At 51.2% G+C, this 17,439-nt stretch overlaps 2 protein-coding genes across 2 annotated transcripts; both read left to right on the forward strand.

The window, feature by feature from the left end:
- Positions 1-92: 92 nt before the first annotated feature.
- Positions 93-2,636, forward strand: BDV17DRAFT_223700 (ankyrin repeat and BTB/POZ domain protein). The gene is made up of 3 exons (XM_073755649.1): positions 93-563; positions 644-729; positions 791-2,636. The coding sequence occupies exons 1-3, from the start codon at positions 330-332 to the stop codon at positions 2,385-2,387; spliced, it is 1,917 nt and encodes a 638-aa protein (XP_073610864.1). The 5' UTR covers positions 93-329; the 3' UTR covers positions 2,388-2,636.
- Positions 2,637-15,286: 12,650 nt separating this feature from the next.
- BDV17DRAFT_275650 (uncharacterized protein) lies at positions 15,287-17,099 on the forward strand. Its single transcript, XM_073759236.1, has 2 exons — positions 15,287-15,774; positions 15,830-17,099. Exons 1-2 carry the CDS (start codon positions 15,543-15,545, stop codon positions 16,507-16,509), a joined length of 912 nt encoding a protein of 303 aa, XP_073610865.1. The 5' UTR covers positions 15,287-15,542; the 3' UTR covers positions 16,510-17,099.
- The last annotated feature ends 340 nt before the right edge of the window (positions 17,100-17,439 follow it).

Consider the following 17,439-nt stretch of genomic DNA (forward strand, 5'->3'; position numbering starts at 1 on the left):
GCGGTGTCTGGCGATCATTTCTCTTTGTTCTTTAAATCTTCCACATTCTTTCTTCCAATAAGCACAACGACGCAAAGATCCGACTCAATTGTCGATGGTACATTATTGGTGTACCTTGATTTTTCCAGCATGGGGGTTCTCTCCTGTCGCAGGGACTCAATCAAAGCCACTTGAGGCAAGCAGCAACCCCTTCCATCTGCCGCCCACCCAGCGGGTCGGTGCACGTGATCACTCTTATCGATAAGCCCAGTGCTCTCCTCCGGTCCCGCATTTCTTATCCCCGACGCCTCCGCCACCAACCTAGAAAGAACAAGCAACTTGACTTTACCATGGGAGACAGGACTGTTCTGCGCAAAGATCAATTGGAAATCAGCTTGCACAATGAGAAGGAGCTGATTAAGGAGGGTGCCATTATCGATGACAACCCTCTGGACTTGAGCGAGTCGTTTCGGCAACTCTGCGAAGCTTGCCGGAAGGGCGATCTCAAGGTCTGTCAAGAGAAGATAACGGAAGGGGTCAATATCAATGCACGAGATCCGTATGATTATACCCCGTTGATTTTGGTAAGGCATCTCTCCTTATTCGTCTCCACTCTCTCAGGATTCTGTCCGAATGATAGATTATCAACTGACGACTGTCTTAGGCGAGTCTTTGTGGCCACTACGAAGTCGCTGAGCTACTCTTGGAGTCTGGAGCACTATGTGAGAGAGATACTTTCCAAGGAGAAAGGTGGGTCCAGCCAATTCCTTCTATCATATGGTCTCCTCGTTAACAACGCTGTCTACTTTAGATGTTTATATAACGCCCTGAACGACCGCATACGCAATCTGCTTCTTGAATATGACTACTCCAAGTCAACTGATCCGCTACAGCCTCTTGCTGCCCATACAGCTTCCCTTCTAGTGCGAGAGCAGCCCAAGACCTCTGACATAGAGGTGGCCGCGGGCGACGAGACTCTATACCTGCATAAATTCATGCTCGCTGCTCGATCCCCTTATTTCCGCGAGAAACTCAGAGCGTCTCCGGAGACTACGACATGGAAGCTTCCGGACACAATACCACCCCAGGCGTTTGGAACAGCGATCAAATACTTATACTTGGGAGAGCCTCCTCGAGACCTCAGAAGTGGCCCAGGAACAGGGTTTACCGAGTCGGAAGTCTTTGCAGGCATTGACAAGATAGCAAAGTACCTGGAAATAAATACCCTCGTGGAAAGCATAATCGACAGCGGTGACAGGAGATTGGCTCGGCAGCGAAGGACGATTGAGGTTGCGCGAGGCCGAGACCAGTTGGAAGGTTGGTTTCGAGACAACGTTCTCCGCAATAAGATAGTGGCCGATACTTCCAAAGCCGGCGACGTAAAATGGGATCATAACAATCCCATTTTTGCGGATGTCTTGCTCCAAGCCGATGAATTGCCGGATGACGGCCTTGACGAACTAGCCGACTCTACTAGTCTTCCAATCGGCCCCATTGAATCTTCTGAAGCCACCAAGCCTTCACCGAAATCGACCCTGTTCCCGTGCCACCGAGCAATGTTACTACGGTCCGAGTTCTTCCAGACAATGTTCAATTCTCCCTTCCGCGAAGCCCACATGAAGGAAAATCTGCACATCATTCCTGTGGACTGCTCCCCGGATGTCTTGGAGATTATTTTGACGTTCCTTTATACAGAGAGGGCAGATTTCCCGCTCGAGGTTGCCGTTGAGGTGTTGTTTGCGGCAGACATGCTCTTCATTGAGAAGCTCAAGACCAAAGCTGCGGTTGTGATTAGCACTCTCGGCAGCGGCAGCATGTCCCAAGCCGAAGCTGCAAAGACCAGAGGCGACGTGGAGGACGATATAGATATTTACGGCATTATTCGGGCCGCATGGATGACGAGAGTCCAACGGCTCGAGGAATTCGCTGCCCGCTTTTTTGCCTATCGTCTCGAAGCCCACATTGACTCGCCGGAGTTTGCAGAACTCATACAAGAGTCGGCATCCCGTATCCAGGGTCGACAAGAAACCGATTCAATCGAGTTGCTTGATGACATTAGGTTCTACCTCAACGAACGGTTTAGGTTGAGGTTCGATGATGCCGGCATCGACGAAATGCTTGGGGAGGGGTTACCCCAGAAGGCCGTGGAAACCGGTGCAAACGACGAAGACGTTGAAAAGGTGACCAGCGAAATCGCAGAAATTAACCTCGCTTCGAAAGGCCCTATTCACGTCAACGGCGATCGAGCGTTCAATCCTCCCCTTTCAAACGGACAAGACGATATCGCTACTATCACGACATTAGACGGTGAGCTCGCGGACGACGAATTCTCGAAGGACGCAATCAACTACCAAATCTTGATGGAGAAACTCGACCACATTCTAGAGAGCTTGGACTTGGATGCCTAATCTGATTCAAGTCACCCGCAATGTTCCCTTTGAACCACAATGAGTTGATGAATGACGACCTAACGCAAAGTATATATACATACACATGGTCCCAAGAGGAAACACAAACCTACATAGAAGCCGATAGAACTCGATACATTGGCTACATTATACACCAAAATACAACGTTTGAGCTTTCTGGCGCAGAGACGACATTACTCCATATGTATTTGTTCACATCTGAGTCCTGACACAACTTCCTTGTTGCACTTCAACACAGGGGTCAGCAATGCCACAACTAGACACATACTTATTTACCAGTATACGGGTCTATGCTCATATTAGATCAACTCCGAAGGCAGGCTGCCGCGGAAAATACCGCTCGGGACACACCAAGAAGTCCATCTTGAACCACCATAAACGTCCAGGTCCAGAGCATTCTGTAGTGGGCACAAGAGAGAATGCTCAAGAGGACAGCACGTTAGTCGGACCAACGGAATCTGGTACGTCACAGACAGATGGCTAAAGCGAACCTTCGTACAGACGAGTCCTTCAGCGCTCTCAGTGATGGAAGTATACTAACCTGGTCACTTCTGGGCCGGAGCACACACGCCGGCCCGCAGAGCCAGTGTGATACTCTTGGGACCGCTAGTATATACAGCTTTGTCACCATTCGTGCTGTATCTTCCCAACCAAAGTCAATCGGCATCAAGGTTTGGGAACGGGCACAGAAGCCGTAAGTTTCTCGTTATTGAAGCATCCACCCAAAGTAAGCATGGTGGCCCCTGCTACAGAAAATGTCGCAGCAAGAATTTGTGAACCAGCAACCGCTATGCAACAGGATGTGATAGAGTTGCCACATGCATATCGTGCTAACGATGGCCTCGCGTTTCTCTGGTCATGAAGTTCCTAGTCAGTCCAACATCCACTCACAAATAGTCAGCTCGAAACCGTGTGAGTTTCCGGTGGAAAATGCAACCAGCAGGGAGCAAAGTCTAGACACCATCCGCAGCAGAAACAGATCACGCAGCAACATCCCACCCCGCAGGATTATGCTTTTACATTTCCGACGTGTATGAGTTTGAGTGTGGGTGGTCACTACGGTGGGTTCAAGGCGTGGGATGGCAAAGACAACTCGACGGTCAGATGCCGGGTTGTCTGCATGCTGTACAGCCAACCAACAACTAACGCTTAGATCATGCAGCGAGGAGCCACTGTCGGGGGATCTGTACAGGCTCCAGTCAGAGTGCCACTCAACCTGAGGCGAAGAGGCACACCAGCCTACCAGGCGACCAACCGCTAGCGGAAAAGTGGGCAAAGAGAACTCAAACCTGCAGGTTTGAAAATCAAAGCGCGAAGACGCTGGTGATCATCGAGGCTGATTGGCGATCCGATTCACCTGGCCCCATCTTTTCCTTCCTGGTGCATTCTGGATGGCACAGGAATCGGACAATTCCGTGGCGGATCACCCACGAAACGCATGGTCAACCCGAGGCCGGAATCTTTTCTTACCAATCAGCAGGTCTTGGGCGCTGGACAACGGCAAGTCGATGTTGGGCGTCAAAACGCTAGGACACCGCTGCTTGCTCGAGACCATCATCCCCGCCCTTCAACTTTATTCCGAAGGGTGGGTTTGACTTTGCCACGACGCACAAGAAGCATCCTGATATTGCGCCTCCAAATCCGGTCTGAGTCGACGATGGGCACTTATTGTGTCCCCACTGATTTTCTCCAAGACGCAGATCAAACTCAGCCATCGCCTGCTTAGGGTGTGCGGGGGACGGTAACTGATTGGTGCAATATTCTGCGAGCTCGAAACCGTCGAGCCATATGGCGATGACTCAGGTATGACTTCGAGGTTTCTGGCAATCGCTTGGCTCAGGTCTGGTGGGACAGAAGAAGGAACCTCAATCTTACACGTTTCGTCCCTTTCGTCGATGAGACTGGGATCGGAGCTGACGCCATCGTGGGATTCATGGCGGGGTTTACAAGCAGAGGGGCAATGATTGTCTCTCCATCAAACCGTTTGTTTGTCGCCTCCGAGCACTGTTAGTGAGCGGTGTACTAACTAGATACGGTTGTAGTCTTTCTGTATGGTAAATCATGAGGCCAGGCGCTCGTCAACATGCATTGCAGGGTGCTAGCAGCTTATCGAACAGAAACCTGAACAAGTTACGAGCAGCGGACGATATATCGGGCGAGCTTGACAGCTCCGTCAGATGCGTGAAGGGCTGACTTCACTACTCCAAGAAAATGAAACCCCGTACTCGGAAGCTCCTGGCTCAGGATTCGACATGCCATTTGACACCACTAGCACATCTCGGGATTTCAGCAATAAGATGAACCTTTATTACTGGCCCACACTCTCGGCGTGGGTGACTGGGATTATCAAAGCAGGTGATGCGAAGAGAATGCGGGCATTTGGAACCGCTCCATCACTACTGCCACCCAGGTCTGTGGTAATCTATTCCAGATGTATCCTTCGGCAACGTCCCTGCTGTCGTCCTTCGTAATCGGCATCTTTCCCAGACACATGGGCGATCACCGGCGTCACAATGGCTTTGCGCATGCTACTCAGTACCATGCAATATTCCTTCCGGAGAAGAAAAACAGCCACCCCGTGCCCCAAGCAGATAATCTGACGGAGATCATGCATCCGGTGCGCAGCTGTCGAGTAAGAAATTTGACCTCGATAAGCGAGGGGTAAGCAAAAGGAGGCCGGCTATTGGCACCCTGGACTCGATGCACACTAACTACACCCTATCTCCGCGACAAGGATTCCTTGCGGCAATTGTCTTTAATATGCCAACGACGCTTCGCCATCGATGGATGCGCTGCACCGCGTATAGTCCTCTTGATGCATCAGATCAAATCAGCCAAGCAAGGTTCATTTCGAGCTCTATACGTTATACACAGAACCCAAGCACTGATCAACGAATCAATCGCGAACCAAAGTGCCGTAACCGAATCCTTCGGGATTCTCCTCAGAAGTGCCAGCCCAGTCTGGGATAATGCTGGGAACCCCTAAGATTGTCGATGTCTGAAAGTCCAACTTACGTTGTCGAATATATCGCAGCCATTCCAGCTCGCGGGTATCTTTGCGCCGTGGCACGGTGACTCCTTGTATATCGGAAGCCATCGTGAATCTGTGATGTGGTCTGAGGCACTGGCAAGAATTCAGCAGGTGATCAATCCTCAAATTACTGGACACTTTGGGGAGATATCTCCTGGAAGACTTGGATCCCCTGCGAGATAATCACCGGTATCACATCCGTATTGAGACTATTCCCTCTACCGCAAATCTCGCCTCCTCACCGGAGTACGGAGTATAGTTCCAGTAAGTGGTCATAGGGCGCCTCCCTGGAACCCTTCTCTAGATGGAGCAACCAGCAAGTAGATGAAGGACCATTCAGACCGCGGCCCCCACAGGATGCAAGTTCAACTGATCACCAGGCGCAACAATCGCAGTGAGTCAATCCGCTTGCAGAATGCAGCAATGCAGCTGCGCGATGCTGCAAAGCACAGGGCGGGCCACCGCACGGAACCATTCGTAGTTTCTAGCCTAAAAGGACATCGAGAGCGGCGGTAAGAGAGGGCTGAAACACCAGTCGTTTCTCTCCTTATGCACAATGCAGCTCTCAATCACATCTATCTAGACGACCCATGATATTGACCCTGCCCTGAGGACCGGCAAGCTCGTCGGCGAGCACTAGCAGCTTGTTGGAGAGGTCAAGGCACTCCATGGACTCTGGGCTAAGCTTCCTATCTCGTGGCTGGACCACATCGCTTGAGATTAGGGTCTCGCTAGCTTCCCTCGCTTCGAGGCGGCGGTTGCATGCATTGTTTGAAGGATGAGGTCTGAGCTTCACTGCTTCCTCAGGCTGCAACAAACAGGTTGATATCAAACTCGGGAAACCACATTTCCGAACCCGACGGCCTGCCTCGCACTCACAACGTCGACGACAGCGATCGACACTCACTACGGAGCTCCCGTTTAGCCGTTTATCCTCGAAATATCCAGTATGGACTCTTCTCCGTCTGGAACCGTCTGGAAGCGCGACTTCGATGGAGCAGCGGAGCCCGGCGTGGCAGGATGATGTACGGGTCTAATTTGGTGCGCAAGTCCCCCGTTGTCGATCCCTCCTTATGGAACAATTTCCGTCAAATTGGCCTCCGAAACCTCAAACCATAATATACGAGCTGTAAGAAAGCACGGGCTCTCATTGGCTGACAAACACGCTTAAACCTCGGTCGCGCCCATGGATTGCTGGGAAACTTTACCCACGGCACGGCGAATCAATTAAACTGCTTTTGGTAAGGCTCTGTCTGCCACGCCGAAGATCATCGTTAGCCTTTTTTCTTTTTTTCATTCCTTCTTTTTATTTCGGGCTTAGCCTTAGTGCCCAGGAGTCCTCGCCGCTTCCGGTTAGCGGGTGCGAGCTGTCTGACGCGCGATTTCAGCTGGAGTCAAGGACAAGGACACCTGGTCTTGGCTATCCCGACACCTGGAGACGGATAAGGCACCAACTTTTTGCTTTTGTCGTACAGTTTTCCCTTTCGCGACATGATATACGGTCTCTTTCAAGGATTAACCTTTTCCTCAGACCTTATCGAGTCACCATTGCGAGTTACACCGAATGCACAGAATACGAAAGACAACGAACAAAGTACAGAGCTCAGTATACTTGCCATTCAGCCACGAACCAGCAGCACCGCCCGATCGACTAGTCTTGGATATCCAGACTGCCGGGCGAGCACGCGGCGGTGCAGAGGCTAGGACGCTATGGCCAGGCGATGTTCTGTTCGATTCCAAGCAATCTCCAACTTTACAGACATACCTTACCATACATACATACCCCCAAAGTCCCAATCAAACCCTGATCCTGATCCTCATTTTGGCCGCTACCTAGATAGCCTCCACGCTTCGGCTCCGACCTCATGGCAAATTTCCTTTAGCGCATACTGCACGCTGGCTGACCGCTAGTCTAAACTGGTCTGGGCAAAGTGTGGTCATAATTACTGCTTTCTTACCGTACCGAACAGGCTATAACAGCAGCCAAGGATCCAACCAAGCAGAGCTAGAAACAAAGTTCAGGTCTGGGCCGTTTCGCTTGATATTTCCGAATCCACGCGAGGATCCAGCGATCATTGAACATGGACGCCGCTGTGGGCTGGCTTACTGCATGCAGCATTCCAACCACCGAATCAATTGAAATCTTCCTCTTTGTTCGCTCGCTTCATAACTTAACGCTGGCAGTTGCTGGACATCCGGACATCTCATTGGCCAAATAATCTGCGACACATCCCTGCAATGGCCATGAGGTATTTTTTGCCATCGGCAGGGATTCGAGGGCGATCTTCTCGGCAGGGTATACTCTGTATCGACAGTAGTACGTACTACTTTGTTGAACAGGGGGCTTACCTTGTCCTTACCTTAGGGCAACAACTAAGGAAGAAATCAGATGATCTTGATTCTTGATACCAATACCGATACTGATACTGACTGGGGTTACGCTGCTCGCATCTGAGACCCAGGGATATGGGACGGTATGCCAAGGGGATCCGTTGAAAGGGAGTCCTTGTCTGTTCGCGAGCTGGGCTTGCTTGGTCAGGATTACCTAACGGTCTTGTGCTGTGCTCTTCCTGCGGTTTTAGAGTAGACCACGTCCCTTGGAGGCTGGAGTATGGAGCAACTCTTGGATCAACAGAGTGCGTAGTCGGTATCTAACTTCTTCCTGGGTAGGACTGTAGGCAAATGAAAGTATGAGCATGTTGTCAATCCCACTCCTCGAGGTTCTGAGAATACAGATAGTGAGTGCTTAGGAGTTGGGAAGCAGTGAGCGAGGACGGCCCCACGAGACCCCACTTTCCATCCCACATTCCACATTCTCGACTCGACAGAGCAGAGTACCTATACTTCAGCTTTCACAGTAAACTCGCTTACAGTCTCAATAATGAGTACAGGTCTCCTTTTACTCTGTATAGAACAAAGACAGCGGCTACAGTATTCCAAATCACCATGCTAGCAAAATATACGTAGGCAGTGCGGTGTATAAAAATAAAATATACAAGCGGAACTCTGCACAAGCACAAGCGAAGCAGAAGTATATATTTCCAACACCACGTCAAAGCAGCCCAACAGCGGCAAACCACCACACTTGATAGGCTCCCTGAGTCTTAAGAGGGATATCTTAGCCTTTGCTACGCTTATTGGATGGGATGTTATATTTTGGCTCTGGGTTGCCTACTCTACTCTGTGTGGACTGTGAAATCCTACCCATCCTTGGAGTTGGAAGGGCAGGCGTGGCGACTGGCAAGGGGAGGGGAGGGGCTCAGGGTATAACAGAGCGGTTTAAGATCTGTTGCTGAGGACTATAGGGTAGGGTACGCAGGTCAGGCGTAGATCTGGCATGGCATCGCGCTTACGTTCATCCTTGCTTGGGTTGCTTGAGTTGCATGGGCATGGCACCGACACCCAAGTTCAAGACCCAAAAGCCCAGCTTACAGAGCAAGAGAGACGAGACCACGACTCTTGGAATCGACCGAGACAACTGATACAGGACGTTGGAGGTTGATCTTGATAAGAGGCAACAGCAGCAGAAGTCTACTACTCCGTTGGGCATTTCGCCCGGTGTCGGGTCCGACAGACATGCTGAGGAATGGAATAATGGAGGGTCATATACTCCGTGGCCTCATTTCATGACTCGTATAGATGATAGTGCTCCGTATGGAGGAGTGGACTAGTGGAGTACACCAAGGTTTGACCGGCCTTGATAGTGTCCTCTGAACGAAGTACATTGAGCCAGATATATTAAGGACTGAGCCGCTGAGGGACCGACATGCGGTGATCGGTGGTGGTGACGATGATATGACGGTGAGGTTGACAGGTTGGTTGAATGCAGCTTGCAGGGATCCATAATCTACCGCTTTACTATACTGTCTCTGACAACTCCGAACTCCGAGACTGATAGCGGGAGAATGAGGCGTGCGACGAGTCGGCAATCTTCATTACCATCATATCGCTTGAGGAAGAGGACCGTTCAAGGGATGTGATGCTGGATGTGATGCTGGGAGTTGGCATTTCTTTTCCTTGGTCACTACGTAAGTTGATACCAGACGAGCGACAAGACATACCGTACGTAATCTGCCATGCGACAGACGCATGGACCATGGGGGTTTTTATTTTTTTTTTTTTTTATTTTAGAATGATCGACGAAAGTCACAAAAGTGTGTGCATATCGAGATCAAGCTGCATACTCCGTCGTACAGAGTACGTACAGAAAGTCCCCAAGTCTCCCAAAGTCGGTCCTCGACTTGGCGCATTCCCGGTGAGAAAAAGCGTTAGGGACCGAGCCAAGTCTTGGTAAGTGGTGATAAGCAGGGATGCCAATGAAGTCTTGTACTACTACATCCAGGTGATCTCTGTGATGCCTGTCGCCTTATTTCGCCCTCCTGAATGAATGAAACGCGGATCCTGGACTCTCGCAGGGAGGATTCGCTCAGCCAGAATGGACGCATCAGGCAGCGTACCGGAAATTACGCGCGATACTTCAGATACTAGATTGCATTAGCGCATCGGCTTTGGTGCCAAACTCGGGAAGGGCCGAATGACGCTTGCGACGGTGTGAAAATCTGCCACGTGAAATTACCAGGGTCCAGACTCCAGCAGCGACGCTAGGGGCCCGGCGCTATTCCCAAGTCGAATGGCGATGGCGCCCGCTCCAGCAGTTCGACGCTCCAAACGCGTGGCTGGTGGCTTGTCGCTGTGTTTCAGGGGGCGAGCGTTTGAACTCTATAGGCGAGGGCTAAGCAAAATATGGTGCCTTTATCTGGGCACTGGGCAGTCTTGCGCACAGATTCCATGCCTGCGAGATTCCGATCGCGAGCCGCTGGCTGCCTGGCTGCCTGGCATTGCTCCCAACGAACCCACCGGAGCCTGCTCCGCCGACTTCCGTGAGCTCCGTAGTTCCGTCACCTCCCCGAGACTCTTGTCACTTCAAGCCCAGGATTTAGAGTCTGGAGTGAGCTGGAGGTTCCCTGATGACGATCAACCAGGATAGGTTTGTCTGGACAGCTAGACTATGGTGGTTGTTTCGATTAGAGAGTTCGGATATTGGCCTGGTGATGATAATATACGACAATCGACACTATCATCGATAGGTCTTCGTATAAGGCGCGGACTATACTTGCCCAAAGCGTAGGACGATTGTCCGACCACCATGTAACAGTGTTCGCGCCCGGGCTCGAGTAATTGTACCACACAGACCCATCATTATTGATGACCTGCACTGCAGAACAGTATGCGACTGTGCCGCATAACAGCCTCCTCAGGTGTTTGTCCATTATTTGAGTCTGGCTGTGTAACGTCGGTTACAGAGGAAAGTGGTGAGTCAATCTCAGACAACGCAAAACCAAAGCTGAAACCATGGATTGTGATTGGGCCTGCAGGGTAAAAGGGAAGCGGGAGATGTCGATCCCGCATTATGGTCGCGCGTGGCAGGAGGTGCGATGATCATCTCATCACGCGTGGCTGCACAGTGCAACTGCACAGGCTTGACTTGTCTCCTGATCAGCTCCTGAAAGGCTGAACCTGAAACCTAGGCCCAGATGACTTCTTTTTCCTTAGTGATCGACGCCTATCATCGTGGATCTCAGCACTCGGCAATCTCAGGCCCTGAATGCACGCTATTACTGGCCGGTAGCAGTAAAAATTGACAAGGTTTCTTTCTCCCACACTGTGCAAAGTCTTGGGTCATGCGAGGCTTAGCCTTTTGGGGCGTTTTCAAGCGAGAACTGCTCAGATTTGATTATTCGATTGGTCTTGCATGGGTCGATGTTGTTTTCTTTTTCCTACTATCATTCTGCCCTCATGAATAATCATGCATCACCCTTGAGCTTTGATGATCCGGAAGGCAGGAGCAACTCCCATAAAGGAAGCATCGCCGTGGGGGAAAACCGAGACCCTAGTGATAGTCGGAATGACAACTATAAGGCGTTTCATCGTCGATAGTCTCGGAGGCCGTCTGCTAGTGACGCCTGATTATCTCCAGACCAGACCAGATCCGGTCGAGGCCGCCAGGGGAGAAGGGGGGAACTTGCAGGGCGAGATGATTAGTCGCCCGCTAAAGGGGTTGCAGTAGTTCTTCCGAGCACTAACATCGACGGTCAGTGCTAGACGTTGAAGGCGTTGGAATGATCGTCGCGCGTCACAATCTAGTCTAACACTGAATCTCGGGATAACTTTTTTAGTTGTACCGTACCGACCGGACGATTGATGCGCTTGATAGTGCGTTCCTGGAAGATGGTAGTACTGACTCCTGGAATTTGCGAGCGTATTTTTCCTTTGGATTCGAGAGTATTCGCTTTCTATCGTTTTGCATTCGACATGGAGCTGTACCGAATTTCTGAGGCTGTTTGGGTCCGCGAGGGGATCCTCTGCCCAGATTCTTGACGTCAAGACCATCGACTGCCGTTTCCTCTTCCGGTCGCAAAGCCGCCAAAGCGGAAATATCAATAGCAGGCGGCAATCTTAACTGAGTTCTCGAGCGCTTAAGCGAAGTCCGGCTCAAGATCTAGAGCCTGAAAATCATCCAGGATCCAGAATGCTTGATCCGTGGATGACACGTCCGCTGCGACCCATGGCTCCACGAAGAAGATCTGATATGGGCCTCGTGTCTCGCTACCTAATTTGAAGCTCGAAAGGCCACTAGGAAACTGACAACGCGTCCGCAAATTGGTCTGGACCTTAGGAGTTCTTGGAGTCTTGGACGGCTGGTTGCAGACTGTAGTTCGTGTACCTGACTACTTGCGGCACTAGCGGTGATCACCGCGATCCGTGATAGTGATCATCCTGGAACTTCAAGGTCGAAAGTCGACAATTATGTCTTGTTTTCTCGGTCCCAGCTGTATTCCGGACTCCGCGGGTTGAAAAGGAAACTGCAATTGTGCTGGCTCACAAGTGCACAACAGACTTACATAACGGGTCAATTGTACTGGTGCATGACAAAGAAACCCCAAGACAAACAAACAATGGCTGCGGTGATTTGTTGGCATGTTTTCTTCTTCATGGCATTGATAATGCGCGCGGAAGGAAAAACTCTGGACTCCGGATGTACAACGACATCACTCAATTCAGCATCCATTGCGAGAGAAAGGGATGAGATGTGTCTAGTCGCAGTAATCATGATCTTTGTGTCACCTTGCTTCTGCACTCGAGTCCCTTCAGAGTGATTGTGTCACTGTAACAGAATTCTGTGTGACGGTGGACCAAGAAGCTGGATTCCTGCATTCATGAATCGCGCGGCGCAGCCGCGGCTTGCACAGTTTCCGCGTTTTCTCCCCGGTACTCGAGGTTCCATCCGCACGGCTCCATAGACGCGAAAGCACCTCTGGTTGGAGTTTGTCACTCTTGAAGACGGCTGATTTCCGGGGCTTGTTTACGGAGGATGTTAATCTTGTGTCCTCCCCGAGACCTTAGAGCCGGCGCGACGGGGCTCTCCGAGTCGAACGGACGGGAGAAGAACTCCAGAATTGTAGGTTGTTTCAAACCCAGTCAGCCAATGGCGATCTAAAAAGCGTAGCGGCCTTAGGACATGGAGCCAACGTTTTCCTGCCTGATATGCGGACGGAAGAATAATCATACGGAGTAATTATAGCGACGTTTTCATGCAGCTGATGCAGGCAAGGCGAAGCTGAGTGAGTGGTGATTGGATGGTAAGCTTCGCTTCCACGAGCTCGTTTATTAGAGTTTGGATGGGCGCATCCATCATCACACATGGTTGGTTGCATGGCTTTGGCCGTTGTCTTTTTCTTTTGTTCGCAAACCAGGGCAGGCATCTAAAGAAGGGGCCTATATCAGACTGCATCTTGAAGCGACAAAGGACGATAAGTCGTCGTCTGATGTAGTAAGTCGATTCGAGTTATTCGACGCGGTGTAGAAAGTATACTTCGGTCGCTGTCGCCGAGGATCAATGGGGATATGGGAATCCCATGATCAACAGCTAGCATTTGAGAGACCAATCCGACCCAAAATCCAACCCAGCCGGTGATTCTTCCAGGCCTTGATTCGTCTCTCGAGCGAGCGAATGAAGACGCGCCTTTGGAGGCACTTGTCTGGCTAGAGTCGGAGGCTGACGATCATGGTCGGGATAAACCACGGAAATGAATTACGCAAAAGAGTATCGACCGAAGAGCTGCAGGGCCGCAGGCACTCGAGCATTCAGGATGAAACAGTTATAACCATGGTGTCTTGGATGGAATGCTACAGGGATATGATTTTGAGTTAACGACTCGGTTGTCGGGCTGATGATCTCCCATTAGTGTTGCGACTCTGGTGCTGTTTTTGCTCGTCTCCATCACCTTTTTGGCGGTGCTAATCGCTTGGTTCTCCGCCGAGGCTCAGCACATGTGGATATGAAACTCGGATAGAGCCAAGCCTTGAACCAGGGATGATGCCAGCTGGCCCCTCTTTTACCGTGGGCAGGGAAGTACTCGTGGAAATCCTCCAGAGGTTCGAACTGTGCGTTCGTGACGCCGTATCAGCGCTTGTGACTAGGCCGATCGCGACGGAGGAATGATAATGAGATTGAAGGAATGTCGGAGAGCTTGATCAAATAAGCGAGGCCAAGGCAATAATGAGTACGAGACAATCTTTGTGATCTTCTTGCCTGTCAGCTTGAATAATGCTCGCAGGTCGTACATTATTTCAGATAGGCAACGTCATAGTGAAAGACATGCACAAGAGTACGGAGCAGCGATCAAAGTCGTCTGTACGGGTATTCGAGGCCTTGGTTGGAGGAGCAGCGACACTAACCTTAATTTGGCCCTTGGTCCGGCGAGAAACTCCCTTTATTTTGTGATTCTCGTTTCCACTCCACAATAATCTCCGGTTCGCAGACCGCGCTAGCTCGCTTAGGAGGTGGCCCCCAAGCGAAGGAGGCAGAGGATGGAAATCGTTCCCAGATTCCCTTCCTGGTGTGCGTGCCAAGGCTGGTCCATGCCCAAGCTGGAGCTGGCACCCGGCCCCAGAGGCTTGGTTGATGATGAGAACGGACGCACTTCCTAACTGAGATGGGGCCCCCCCCTTGTTGTCCAGCAGAGCTTCGCGCTTGATCGACCGGAGGAGATGACAAGACACGTCGATCATGCGTCGGCAAGGAAGACAATGATGCGGTCGGTCGGATATGCTGAAGACTAAACCAAGATGGAAGGTTAGGAGTGGACAAGTCGCAGTTGATACTCGGTGAGAGGTGCAACGGTTGCATACAAAGTGTGGTCCCCAGCAAGAGCGATCGACGCGGCGACGGACGTTTTGTAAGACTCGATCAGGTTCTCAGCAACGACGTGATCGTGCGGCAACGATCAGCCGTTTACGGGGCCATGGGATCGTTGTGACAGGTTAGACCAAGCCCAAGACACCAAGACCAGGTCCTGGACGGAGTCGGAGCCCACCAGCGATCGTCGGCGCCTGTCGAGGCCCATCATTAATAATAGCAATGCCTAAGAGTGTGAGCTTTGCCACGGCTTGGGGTGTTTGAGAATCTGCACTAGGAGATTGGCTGTTGAGAGCGTTAAACGAGTTCAGTCCATAATAAAGAATGAAGTACTGACTGCGAGAATGATTCTTCTGTGAGACCGTGAGTGTGGATTGTGAGACATGATTCCGAGTTCCTGAGGAATCGATCTCAGTCTCGCGTGTCAACGCCCGTAATCTATCTTACTAGCGCATACCGCTCCACTGCTCATCAATTAAGCTTTGGGCCGGCGGTCACAGACTCGCAGGCTCGGGATATTGATACGTACCATACGGTACTGTATCCAGATAAGAATAGCCCGCCGTCCCGAGTCATTTCCACGACGGCGGAGAGAGTCAGCCTTGGTAAGATTCGAATTTATTTTATTTTATTTTTCTGAATTCTTTCATTTGCTCCCCACCTCGTCATCTCGCTGCTCTATAAACCTCGTTGTCCTCCCCCCCTGGTTCTGTCTCCCCACGCCATACATCTGGATCTTTGCTTCGGGATAGCGCCGTTTGCTCTTATATGCTCCCTCGCCACGTTTTCGGCCTACTTTAATCCTTCCTCGCCCACATCCCGCCGTCCCTCAGTCCCTCAGGACGACTTCCAACATTCCCAAAACCACCCATACACCTTTTACCTAGAGTGGCGCAACAACATCATGGATCTCGCAAACCTCATCTCGCAACCGGGCCCCGAGCCTGCCATGACTGTCAAGTCTAGATACAGCCCGCCGGCCTTCGAGCCCGGCGCCTTCTACTCGGCATCAACATCTTTCTCCCGCACACAAGCGCCTCTGTCTCCCCCTATTGACGAGAAGGCCCCTCGCTGTTCACTGCCCTCCATCTCGGCGCTCATCGACAGCGCCGACGGCGCATCAACACATGCAGCAAGTAAGGCTTCACCTCGCGCGCCGGTGTCCGTACCTAAAACTAACCCTTCACCCAGAACGCCAACGACTGAGCTCACCATCTGGCGCCGCTCCAGTCCGCCTTCCACCTACTCCGCCATTGCGCCCAGGATCAGGCTTCCACAGCACCGGCCACTCACCCTCCAGCTCCATCTCATCCGCCACCAACCCCATTCTCAAGTCCGAATACCCTCAACCACCAGTCACCCTCTCCAGCCCAACGGACCGATCATCAATCTCAAGCCAGGGCTCCGCCAACCACCACCAGCAACACGCACCCGCAGCACCCTATGCCTCACCAGCTCCCAGCGTCGCGCCCTCTTACTCTTCTCCCATTGAACCATCTCCATCATCAACAATGTACTACCAGCGCCCGCCCTCGTCAGGCGCATATCAAGGTGCTCCTCCCCCGCCTCCGCCAGCATCCCACCAGCCCATGATCTCGCCCGTCACCCCGGCCTGGCAGCACCACCACTACTTCCCCCCGTCGACGAGCACACCGTACCAGCAGAACCACGACCGGTACATCTGCCGTACCTGCCACAAGGCGTTCTCTCGACCATCCAGCTTGCGCATCCACTCGCACTCTCACACAGGCGAGAAGCCCTTCCGCTGCACGCACGCCGGCTGCGGCAAGGCTTTTAGCGTGCGCAGCAACATGAAACGCCATGAGCGCGGCTGCCACACTGGTCGGGCTGTTGCTACTGCAATGGTATAAAACAACATCCTACCTCAACTTCAACCTAATCAAACAAACAACCAATGTCACCGGCAAAGCGAGATACTGCACTCGCATAATCCACCAAACAAAAAAAAAGCGCCCGTCCACATCACTATTCTAATTCTGCCTTTGTTTATCTCATTTCATGATACCCTCTCATGTTCTTCATGTTCTGCACTGGTGTCACGGCTCGGTCACGGGGATACGGAATGGAATTCGGAATGGGATTGAAATCAAACCTCCATTATTTTTTATTATTATTATCTTTTTTTTCATTTCTACCTTGTATACTTCATCTTTTATCTTACTATTGCATTGTATGCGAATACATGCATGGCATCGGAGGAGTTTCGAGTTCCAGTCCCAACCGGAGCAGAGGCAGCATCAAACCTCCCTACTGAAGGAGGGCAAACCATAGCGATTATGGTTATGGTTTTATTGAATTTCTTGTGTCTTTCCCTTTGTTGATGATGTGATATGTATGACTTTCCTATCCTTCTCATTTTCACTTCTTATCATTATCATCCTCAGACAAGACAGAAGAAGACAAACACATACATCAATCGAAAATGAAGATTATGAATTTATTTGATCCTCATAGTAAAAGCAAATCACGAAGATGAAGTAGGTGTTGACATTCATTCAGGTACTCCTAGTATTGTAACAAGTGGGTTGTCCAGTAAACTATAAAGACGAAGTAGACCTCTAGATATTCTAGTAAAAAGCCGGTTGTCTCCATCCCTCAAGGCACTTAAAATCAATTGCTTGGGTGAAGTGTTTTAAGCCTGAGCCCACTCCGGTGCTCTGCTACCCAGGTGCCTGGGTCTCGGGCGTCCGCCTCGGCCTACCTTAAAAACATACCACTCCGTACAGTTAACAGTATATGATGAGGCGAGCGAGTGGAAGCGGGCAGCCTCGCACCTCTGA

The sequence above is a fragment of the Aspergillus undulatus genome, assembly GCF_047715775.1.
Source record: "Aspergillus undulatus strain CBS 261.88 unplaced genomic scaffold BDV17scaffold_76, whole genome shotgun sequence".
Lineage (NCBI taxonomy): Eukaryota > Fungi > Ascomycota > Eurotiomycetes > Eurotiales > Aspergillaceae > Aspergillus > Aspergillus undulatus.